The sequence below is a fragment of the Candoia aspera genome, chromosome 2, assembly GCF_035149785.1.
Source record: "Candoia aspera isolate rCanAsp1 chromosome 2, rCanAsp1.hap2, whole genome shotgun sequence".
In the NCBI taxonomy this organism is placed as follows: Eukaryota; Metazoa; Chordata; class Lepidosauria; order Squamata; family Boidae; genus Candoia; species Candoia aspera.
Window position 1 is genome coordinate 236620204 of NC_086154.1, and position 12026 is coordinate 236632229.

Genomic DNA, 12026 nt, shown 5'->3' on the forward strand with positions numbered 1-12026 from the left:
TTAGGGAGCTTGTCACTTTCATTCTCTGGCACAATAATCATATCTGTTGTTCCTCAAATACAGCTTGATATGTGGAGTCTCTGGACTAGATAATTTGAACAGGTAAGAAAATGGGAGAAATTATCAAGGGATTCATAAGAGGAACTTACACCTTTGCCAGAAAACCATATTTTATTCCATAGTATTCCATTCCATCCTATTCTCTCATGTTTCCTGGGTCTGCGTTACATGCACACTGAGCAGACTTAGTTCTTAATGGTTTGTTTGGCTCCCTCTATTAAGCTGTTTGTCTCCCACCTGCTAGCAGCTGATGATGATGATGACGATGATGGTGATGATGATACAGTCTCAGGGGGACTTCCAAGACTACATAAACAAATCCATACCCAATTCTTAGGAATTAAGGTAGTGATATTTTCAGGAAACGACACACTCACAGAACTCAGTTATTTAAGGGCACCCATTTTATACTTGGAATGTTCCTCTACATGGAAGATGTCCCAAGATTGGCCTTCAACCTGCAAATGTAATAAGTTTCTCACATGGTCCTGAACTTTTCCAATAACTTATGGTAAGGATGTTACAAGTATTTAGGAGGGGAGGCAAAAAGAAAAAGAGGAGGAGGAGGAGGAAGAGGAGGAGGAACTGAAAAAAGCTAGCTTGCTTTATAAAAGTCCCTTGGGTATTAAGAGGAAACAGTGTCCTTTTCAGGCACTCCTATGGGCCTCTCTTGAATCACCAGTTTCAAAATGCCTTCTCTGAACCCCATGCTAGAAAATTATTTTTCATCCGTCTTCCATTACAGGTGTGTGGAGAATCTAATCAAACTCTTAATGGCTTGCTGCACATATTGCTGGCTTCTGATGGGGCTTTTAGGTCTTAGCTATGAAGTCTCCAGGCCCCTCAATCAGATGTGCACTGAGGTGAGTGATCACTTATTTGTCTTTCTATTGGGAGAAAAACAGCTTCAAGAAAGAATCAATAATTAATTTTGGAGCAGTGAATACTTGCATGCTAACACTGGGTCACTGAAGGGCTGAAAGTCCTGCAGTGGGCGAAACAGAAAAATACACAGATAAATGCAGTGCCTTAGGAGCACATTTGCTGGACTTGTCTCGCAGAAAGAAAACTTGCTTTTCTCCCCAAAGATGCATTTTTCCAAAAGGAAAAAAAAAATCAGACTGACTTTGCACCTATTCTTATAGTTAGTTGTGATCCTATCTTATTAGTTTCAGATTCACAGTGATACACATTAGACCCTGAGGTACAATCACATGCCTGCTTAGAAGCTGATGCCATTTAGAAATTCCCACATAGGCAGTTCCGTGCAATAAACAAGCAAGCAAGCAGGTTAAGGTGGTCTATCGCTTCGCTATTTGTGGCCAAAAACCTTAAAACCAAATAGGACCGAGGGAGATTGGAGATGAGAGAAGACCTGCTATTTAAGGCACCATGTGGAGTTTTCAGGCACTGTTTGGAATTGGCATGTGCAGGGGACATTTGCCAAGTGCTGCTGGACTAAGAGGGGCTAGGAGGAAAACAGACCACTGGCACTTTTTATCCGTGTGCACCAGGGGCTTCTGAACAGGTGCTTGGCTTTATAAGCAATTTAAATGCACCTAATTTCTGTACAACTAGACCTTGGGGTGTGATGCTTCTCATGGCACGCTTAGGCTCACTAACACAGACATCTTTTACAGCTGTTGTGGAAAAGACGAGCAGCCCAGGATTCCCTCTGGCTCCTTAAGCTGATCAAGTGATTGCTTCCTTGATATGTGCAAAAAAAAAATCCCAGGATGCAAAAAGAAAATGATTTGACACATGTATGATTTGTGCTAATGTAGTATTTCTCTGAAAGTTGTACATGTTTCAGTCCACCCACTGGCTTCCTACTGGGGCAATTTTGATAAACACTCCAATATTCTATGATAAATGACATCCATGTAGTAGCACATCCATATCATCATTTACTACAGTGGCTGTAAACTGTGTTAGTAAGATTTCAAGTTTAGATTGGATTTAAAGGAAACAGGTGATGTAATGAATTTATTTATTCTCATTCTGCTTTGCTGGATTTTTTTTTCAATATGAAACTCATTTGATCTTTTATAGCTGCTACTTTTTTGTCATACAACTTTCAGCCTTGCTTTGTATAAACCTCCATTTCAACAACCTGAATGTACAGATTTTAAAAACACCGATAATTGACAAAGATTAAGGAAGAGTTGCAAGGTAATCAAGTACCAGCCCCAGAAATGACTTTTGGTAGAGGATCAAACTAGATTATAATTCCAGAAGCATCTGAGGTGAGGGTCACTAGCTTCAAAATGGGTGATCAAAGCCTCGCACCCTTTTGCCATGTGTTGCATGGATTACATTCATGTAAAGAAAGAGCAGGGCTTTGATAGTCCAGTTGTACCCACCATCTGAAGCTAGTGATTGTTGCTTTGAATGCTCCTGCAATAATTGTCTGAATTTAGAAAATGATTAGCAGTTACTGGGGGCTATTTTGGACTACGATTCAGTGCTCCCACCTGGTCTAGATGCAAAGACCAAAATCCAGGGCCAGGAACAGACAATCTGGTATCTTCCAGATTTCTTGTGCTATAACTCCCAACATGGCAATATGGAAGACATGTTGGTCTGTTTCTTTGTTTCTTTGTTTATATCCTGCTGCAGTCCAAATAAGCTCTCAGCAGTTTATATAACTTAAGCAGAATTAAAATAACATCTATGATAAAAATTAATATATAAAAATCAAAATAAAACAAAACCAAAACCCCAAATTCCAATTAACCAGAAAATAAAAAGAGGGTCGAGCCTAACTAGAATGTTCTTTGAACAGCTCCATCTCAAAAAGAGCCTGTTTTTGAAGCATTTTTATTCCTTTAGCTTCAAAGCAAGTATATTGCATTTTTTTTCTTTTTCCATATCGATTTGCATTTATATTTTCTCATACATTTTCTAATTTAGTTTGCAGGCAACCTACACATTACATACGGCACCCAAAGCCTTTTTTTTTTTTTTTGCAGTCTCTAACCAACCAAACCAGGCAACAAGTCACCTAAATGTGATGCAATTTTCCATCTATTTTCAGCAGTTTGGCTTTCACACACACATAGAAAACTTCAAGTAAAAAACCCAAAAGGAATTATAGGCTGGCAATCCTGCCACTCTTCCTTCAGTAATGCCAGAACATTGTCCTAAGCTCCTGGGTGTCCTCAGTTTATGCTAGAGTACATTTGGTAATATTCCAGAAAGTACTGGTTGTTCCCATAGGTCATAAGGACCCATTCTCCAGCTTTTCCCCGCTATGAAGTATCCTGAGATGATTTCTTTTTAACACATTAAGTACAATACCTTTTCCCATTCAAAAGCAAAGTGCTCTTGGGGTTTTATCTGGGGAATTTTCTTTCTGAAAAGTTAGTCACAGCAAAAGAGTTTGGTTGATGTGGGTCATATAGCATATCTAACTGAAGTAGCTAGGTGGGAAGATCTGTCTCCCCATACAAACCCCTATCTTTCAAAAAGAATGTTATGGACACCAATTGTTGATATGTACAATATTCTGAAATCAGTGTGATTTGCTCTAAGATTGTAACCTCAGTAATTCAAATATTTTCCTGAGTTTTTTTTTTAAAAAGCAGCTGCAAAACATTGACATCTAGATAGGAAATTTTTAGAGTGATTTCATCATTTTTGTCTGCAAGTTAATTTTCTTACATATACGGATGAATGAATGCGATCTATTATATTTCCTCCACAACTCAAAAAGTAGTCTTGAGTGAATAATTTTGAGAAAAAAATGCCCAGAGGGGAAAAAATAATAGGGACCCTGAAGCACTGGAAACAGTAGGAAGGAAGATCAGCTACCACCTTCAGAGAAGGTAAGCAAGAAAGGCTCTTTCTGACCCAGCGATCATTGGCTCAGTCCATCCTTCCATCATGAATTCTTTCATCCCACCTCCTGTCCACCAGACCTGTGTGACGGGCTAGTGAATTTGCAACTTTCGGTGAGAGCAGACTTTGAGGGGGAGAGACCCGGCAAATGTATTTGCTGGAGAATTCAGGATTTCCTTACCTTGTCATTTTCCACAGGATTCTAATTTTCCAGGAACTATCTAAAACAGTAGTACTTATTTGTAGTATATCACGTTGGTCTGTAGTATCTAGGTAAGGTGTTTTGAATGGAAAGAAATTGATACTAAAAATGCTTTATAGAAATAAGTATCTTTGGTTACATGATTTTTCTGTCCACTTTCTACTGATGTTTCTAATTGTTCTCTTCCTGACAGGAAAAATTATATCCCAGCTGAAGAAAATTGTGTTTGTTTGTTTGTTTATTTATCAAATTTCTCTGCCACCGATCTCATATTCAACAACTCTGGGTGGCTTACAGATGATGATGATGATGATGATGATGATGATGATGATGATGATTCAAATTTGGTTACTGCTCATATCCCCCAAAAGAGGGACTCTGGGCAGTTTACAATAAAATAAAATAACAATCAATAAAAACAGTACAATATAAAATTGATACAAATATAAATATACATAAATACCAATAAAAATATAAAAATACAAGATATAAAATTCAAGATGGCAATACGATCTTATACTTGGCATGATCACAGTACTAGTCACCCCCATGAATGGCTATCCCCCCTCACATCCCAAGCAAGGTGGCATAGCCATGTCTTCACCCCCTTCCAGAAGGCCGGGAGAGTGGGGGCCTGTCTTACCTCTGGGGTTAAGCTGTTCCACAGGGTGGGTGCCAAGGCAGAGAAGGGCATCCTCCTGGACCCTGCCAATCGGCAATCCCTCATGGACAGGGTCTGTAGCATGCCCTCTCTGCCTGACTGGGGGGATGGGTCACTGTAGTGGGGGTGAGACGGTCCCTCAGGTAACCTGGCCCCATGCCATGTAGGGCTTTAAAGGTGATAGCCAACACCTTGAATTGGACCCGGAAGCAAACCAGCACCCAATGCAGCTTGTGCAGCAATGGTGTTATATGTGCCCTCCTTGGGGCACCCAAGACTGCTCACACAGCCACATTCTGGACCAGCTGAAGCTTCTGGATACTCTTTAAGGGTAGCCCCATGTAGAGCGCATTACAGTAGTCTATACGGGAGGTGACCAGGGCACAAGTGACCATTCAGAGGGACTCCCGATCCAGGAAGTGTTAAACTGTGATATTGTATTTAGCAACCTTTTCTCCAAGGTTTTGAGAAATTCACACTAGAATTGAATGCAGTGTGTTTTACTTACATAGTTATTTATTTGTGCAGCATAGCAGGGAATCCCATCTCCAGCTGAAATATTTTAAGAAATGTTTTCAAGGTCATGCACAGGTTGTAATCAGACATAGCTTTTTGATCATTTCTGTCATGTTCATCGTTCCAATGGTTTGAATACATCGTAACGTTTCACATGTCACTCTCCTGTTCCGTGTCTGTCATTTGCGGGGAGGGGAATTTCAGCCGTGCCAGGCTGTAATCTCCTTGCTGTTCTGCAGGAATGTATGTTTGGGTTATGACATGTCTTCAAGGTTACTTTCCCAGGCCGATGTGTGACGGTTGCCAACACCTGGGAGGGGGTGGTTGCTATGGTGGGGCGAGGGGCGGGATTGGGTTTGAAGCGAGGGTATTTAGTTTGTATTTGGCGCGCTTTTGCTCATTCTCAGCTTTCTCTGTATTTGTCTGTGGTCCCTTAATAAATCAGATTTCATTTAGCCGCCTCTTGTGAGTCTGAGTATTTGGGGCTAGGGCAATCATTACATAAAGCTGAGAATCATAATGAAATTTTCCGCTAGCCCCCATCCAAGCCTTTGGTGAAGGGGAGAGCTAGCGATGACTTTAACAATGGATGGACGAATCGGGGCGCAACAGCGCTCCAGCGGGGACGGCATGGCGGAAGCTCGGTCGGGGCTAGCTCATGCCACCTGGAGACCCCAATACCCCACGTTTCCGGAGGTGGAATTCGCTGATCGGCGGGTCAGGCCGCAACGGGCAGAGTCGCGGGGGAGCGACCTCAGCGCGGTGGCCGGTAGCGATGTTCCGGAGTCGGGGATGGGTTTGGAGGTGGAGAGCGGCGCCCCGGTGTGGTCCCCGGAGTGGCTGGCATCCTTGATGGCCCAGGCTGGGACGCGGCGTGGCTGCATGGTTCCGGCGAAGGAGGGCGGCACATCGGCATTTTCGTTGGAGTGGTGGGTGTTCCTGCTGACCGAAGCCGAGCTGCGGTGCGAGCGCTCGGAGGCGCAGCGGGACTGGATGAGGAACTTCCTGTGGCTGGAGATGGCGCTGCTCCACGGGATGCAAGCGCGGCAGGAGAGAGCCATCGTTCCTGCCTGTGTCAGCGCCAAGAAGGGTGCGGCCTCGAGGGACCTGGGCTGCGTGGAGAGCGGCGGCGGTCGGGCGGGATGCAGCGGAGAGGCCGAGGTGAGACAGCCCGCCTTGGGGCCCGAGGAAGAAGGCGACGCATTCATCGCACTGAGGGCGGAGGAGGTGGACCCACCGAGCGAGGCTGGCGATCAGCGAGAAATCCTGGGTTTCGGGCGAGATAGGGGTGGGTTTCAGGGCTTTGTTTGCTGGAAGCATGTCCCTCCGGACTGAGTGGAGGGGCGGGGCTCTGTGGTTTGCTTTAGCATTCTCATGCTGTTTAGCCTTTTGCATTTATATGCTGTTTAACCACTGTAACCTGTTCCTTGCGTTTTGTCATGATCGCAATGTTCAATGCTAATATCTGCATCGTGAAAATTTTCATGCCAATGCTTAGATCTTGTGTAGAGATGAATGGGAACGTTTCACATGTGGATTCTTTGATGCGTGTCTTCCTATGTATAGGTGCTGATGCGTGTCCCACACTGTAAAATCACTTAGCCCGTCTTTATTCTGCCTAGCCGCATGAACTTGCTGCTTAGTTTAGTTTCTTTAAGGGGGGCGATATGTCATGTTCATCGTTCCAATGGTTTGAATACATCGTAACGTTTCACATGTCACTCTCCTGTTCCGTGTCTGTCATTTGCGGGGAGGGGAATTTCAGCCGTGCCAGGCTGTAATCTCCTTGCTGTTCTGCAGGAATGTATGTTTGGGTTATGACATGTCTTCAAGGTTACTTTCCCAGGCCGATGTGTGACGGTTGCCAACACCTGGGAGGGGGTGGTTGCTATGGTGGGGCGAGGGGCGGGATTGGGTTTGAAGCGAGGGTATTTAGTTTGTATTTGGCGCGCTTTTGCTCATTCTCAGCTTTCTCTGTATTTGTCTGTGGTCCCTTAATAAATCAGATTTCATTTAGCCGCCTCTTGTGAGTCTGAGTATTTGGGGCTAGGGCAATCATTACAATTTCATTGAACTGCCAACTTACTATGAACTTCCTTTCTGGCCACAACAGTGGTTACAGGTCCTCAGTGTCTGAAGCATCTTGCTCTAACCCAAACAAGATTCACTAAATTAATATTTATCACAATGCATTAAAAATTAGTATAAAGCCTATATATGAGATTACTATTTCTCTTCATTGAGCTCTTCATTGTACACTAATATAGGACACTATCAAAAACTCCTATTAGCTATGTGTCATAACAGCATATGAAATAATGAACTTTCAATATCATTCATTTGGTTGTTGGTTCTCGTAATACTGATGGTCTTTTCTAATTACCTTTTTAAAATTTGTCCATTGTATGGCAGCAGCAACAGACAAATGGCAGATTATAGAGATTTTAGTCATTTTTATTAGGTTAGTATCACCCACCAGATTTCGACCTGCCATTATTCTCCTTAGCTAAAATGGACTAATAGTGGAGTGTCAATAACTGAGAAAAAAACCTTTAGCACTAAATTAATTTCTAAAACAAATGCTAAATAGAGAAACAAAATGTCATTCTGTGATCTTTTTTATTCATTCCGGTGGTGTAACCTTTAAAATTTGCCCTCCCTCGACAGAGTTGATGACAATTTATATCAGATTCCTAGGTAGTGTCATTTCTAATGATAGCTCTGGTTTGTACCTAATTCACTTAGAGATGAAAAAAAAAGGGGTAGGTGGGTGGGTTAGAGTTTTAGATGCTTTTAGATTTGTTCTGTTGGCCTATTTAGCTAGATCATATTATTTATTTAAAATACAATGGTTTTATTAAAAACATAAAACTGGAGAGATACACATAATACATTTGCATGTATTAATATGCTGCAGATATATAACTTGATGTATAATTTTTACAGCTTTTTACTAACAGAAGCTACAGTTGTGAAGGTTTAGGACTGAGCGAGCTTCCAGAACAACTGCCTTTCACGACCGAAGTCCTTGATTTCAGCTTTAACTTCTTATATTCTCTCCAACACTCAACATTCAGCAAGCTGAAGGCCCTGGTGCATTTGGACTTAACAAGGTTGGTTGGTTGAATTTCTATGCTGCCCAGTTCCAGAATGATCCTGGGCAGCTTCACAAAGTTAAAAGAAACAGCATTATATAAAAAGAACATGACATCCTTCTACATCACCCCAAGCTTAAAGGGGTTCACTCAAACACTCTAAGTCAAGACTTAGAAAAAACAGTTTTAAAGAATAGCTTGAAAGCAGGCAAGGTGGGCATATGAACCTCTTGTGGGATGTTGTTGCAGTGGACAGATGCTGCAGCAGAGAAGGCCCACTCCTGGGTCCTGCTAGATAACAGTACTTAATTGACAGGACCTGAAGCAAGCCAACTCTGTTGGAGCACACAGGATGGGCAGACACTATGAGAGACAGACTTATATTCTATCTTCCCTTCAAAAACTCAACATGGTTCACATAACTATTCTCCCCCATCGTTTTATCTTCACAATAACCCTGTGAGGTAGACCAAGCTGAGAGAAAATTACTGAGTGAAAATTTCTCAGTGAACCATCATGGCTAAATGTGGAATTGAACTCAAGTCTGCTGGGACCTATTCCAACACTATGCTATTCAGTTTTTTTCCCATATCTCTTTTTATGCTCTCAGTTTTTCACATATATTGCAGTTGTGGATGCACTTCTAAAAGCCTCAATAAATAGTTGCAATAATGTTCAAGAATTAGAATGCTAGAAAATGAAAAAACTTGCAGCAGTTTTGTAATAAAGGCATTGCCTAAATATGTGTACATATATGTATATTTGTCAACATAGCAGCTTGTTTCTTGATATTTGTCATCAGCTTTAAAATGTTACCAGAACTTGTCCTGTACTTACATGTGGAAATTTTATTTCCAACAGCACTTTTCAAGGATTTATCCAAGAAAACGAATTTGAATAATTTTTAACCAGGGTTTGCAAGCTTGTAACACTCCTTTTGAACCTGTAATTGGTAGATATTTGTCTTGTTTAAACAGATATATCATGATGTGGTTTGCTGACCATCTAAAATCTGTTAATGTTGATTTGTCCTCTAAATTGATTGAAAAATTAAATACTTCATTTTACTGCCTAGTTACCTAATGACCTGCATCTCAAAATGCTGAAACAAAAATAGGACATCTATTTCAATTATATCCACAGTTGCTGCTGTGTTTTTAATACCGAATTTTGTTTTGTTTTGAAAGGTGTCAGATTAATTGGGTGTATGAAGGCACCTTCGAAAGCAATATCTACCTGGAGACCATCATCTTTACTGGAAATAATCTTCTCTTTCTGGCCACAACAGCGTTTACAGGTCCTCAGTGTCTGAAGCATCTTGATCTAACCCAAACAGGGATCACTAAATTGACATTTATCCCAATGCAGGACCTTCATAACATAGAAACACTGTTACTAGGAAGCAACTTTATCCAATCACTGGAGCTGCCACCAGATTTTCCAACTAGAAAGCTCAAATACTTGGATTTACAGATGAATATTATACAAACAATATCAACCAGAGACATAAAGGCATTAAAACAAGCTAACAATCTGACTCTCAATCTTAGGGGCAACAAGATTATGCACATTGAGCCCAAGGCTTTTACTTCATTTTCTGTTTACAGTTTGGACTTTGGCAGTTGTATTAATATTTCAGCGATCTTGGAAGGACTGCAAGGTATCAGCACTGTTGTCCTCTGGCTCGGCACTTTTTTGGGTGCAGACAACTCTCCCATTCAACACAGCACATTGCAGGGCATCTGCAACATCTCTGTAGACTATCTCACTCTACAGTATCGCACCTTCCTAGAACTTTCTGGTGACACTTTCCGATGTTTGTCCAAACTCAAAAGATTGGACTTGACCCACACCTCCCTTTCTGAGCTACTGAGCCTTCCTCAGATGAATTTGCTGAAAGAATTAAATCTCAACCAGAATAGCTTTTTGAGTCTTTGCAACATCCACTCTTCTGCTTTTCCTTCCCTTACCCATCTCTATATCCAAGAAAATCATGAGGCCATGGACTTGGGTTCTGGATGTTTGGAATCCTTGTCAAAGCTTCAACACCTTGATTTGAGCAGGAGTCATATAGAAAGCTTAGACTGCTGCAGCAACCAACTTCGTGGTCTGAATGGCTTGCAACACCTCAACTTAAGCCACAATCAAAAACTTTCGTTCTACAACACAGCATTTAATGAATGTTCTAACCTGAAAGTTCTTGATCTCGCTTTCACACACATCATCACCAATAATTCTCAAGGTCCATTCCACAATCTGCGTTCTTTGCAGATCCTGAACCTTTCTTTCTCTCATATTGATACAAGCAAGCAGAATATTTTGCAAGATCTAAACAGCCTTCTTGTCTTGAATATGAATGGAAATAGCTTTGAATCTGGCACCATTTTCAGTGACAACTTTTTTCAGAAAGCACCCAATCTAGAGGTGTTAACTTTAGCTTCCTGCCAATTGTTGTCTATAGAAGCTAAAGCATTTTCTGCCCTCAGAAAGTTAAAGCATGTGGATCTGAACCATAACAATCTTATTGCATTCAGTTCAGATGTGTTTTCCAATCTCAGGAACATTTATCTCAATTTTGCCAATAATAGGATCCATATTATCCCACATGATTTGTTGACTAGCCTATCTGGCCAGAGTATAATCAATTTAAGCTACAATCCATTGGAATGCACCTGTTCTAATATTGGATTATTAACTTGGTACAAGCAAAATATAGATAAAATTGAAGATTCTGAAGAGACTGTGTGCTCTGAGCCCAAATCACTAGCAGGTACTAAGCTCTTCTCTATAAATCTGTCCTGTGGGTATAGCACTGCACAAATAGCATTGATTATGCTTATTGTGGTAATAGTAATTGTGGTGACCTTCATTTTGATCATTTATTTTTTAAAGCAAAAATATGAGCACATATAAGCTTTTGAGAGAAAGCAAGTATGTAGGAATTTTTAAAAAAATTGTAGGAAAGTATTTATTAAAGAAAGGCATTTTCTAACATCAAGGGCTGTTTTTCTATCAATATTGCATCAATTAATCCTGAGAACATAGATTTGAGAATAAAATGACTGCAAGAAAGGGAAAGAAGTGTGTGTTGTTTAGTATTGCATTTTCCAAATGTTGCATTTCTAATTTTATTCTCTCAGTGTATCAGGTGATAACAGGACACCCCTAAGCTCTCATTGGTGTGGCAGATAGGTGAAGAAGATATTAATGTAATACTGTAGAAAGCAGGAGCAAACTCAACTTCCCAATTGATTTAATGAGGTCAAAATATGAAGATTGCGTACCCTCACAGTCCTCACTTTTCCTCTGAAGGAAAAGAAGCCTATTTTAAATATTACAATTAATATGAATTAGTCATTTCCCAAAAACGCTTTGTACAGTATGGTTTAATACCAATATTTAACATACCAGAATAAACATAGTAAAGGTAAAGGTTTCCCTTGACGTAAAGTCCAGTCGTGTCCGACTCTAGGGGGCGGTGCTCATCTCCGTTTCAAAGCCTTGGAGCCGGCGTTGTCCATAGGACACTTCCGGGTCATGTGGCCAGCATGACTCACGAAACGCCGTTACCTTCCCGCCGAAGCGGTACCAATTAATCTACTCACATTTGCATGTTTTCGAACTGCTTGGTGTGCAGAAGCTGGGACGAGCA

The 12026-nt window shown here is 41.1% G+C and overlaps 1 protein-coding gene across 1 annotated transcript; it reads left to right on the forward strand.

Annotated features, from left to right (window-relative positions):
* Positions 1–775: 775 nt before the first annotated feature.
* On the forward strand, positions 776–11800 carry CD180 (CD180 molecule). The gene is made up of 3 exons (XM_063296744.1): positions 776–923; positions 8226–8392; positions 9562–11800. Exons 1-3 carry the CDS (start codon positions 834–836, stop codon positions 11285–11287), a joined length of 1983 nt encoding a protein of 660 aa, XP_063152814.1. The 5' UTR covers positions 776–833; the 3' UTR covers positions 11288–11800.
* Positions 11801–12026: the final 226 nt, after the last annotated feature.

Bases quoted from the DNA above. Each gene is read 5' to 3' on its own strand.
- CD180 (XM_063296744.1), top strand. From the start codon at position 834: ATGGCTTGCTGCACATATTGCTGGCTTCTGATGGGGCTTTTAGGTCTT. The intron at 924-8,225 runs GTGAGTGATCAC...TAATTTTTACAG, and splicing joins TCAATCAGATGTGCACTGAG to CTTTTTACTAACAGAAGCTA. The intron at 8,393-9,561 runs GTTGGTTGGTTG...TTGTTTTGAAAG, and splicing joins GTGCATTTGGACTTAACAAG to GTGTCAGATTAATTGGGTGT.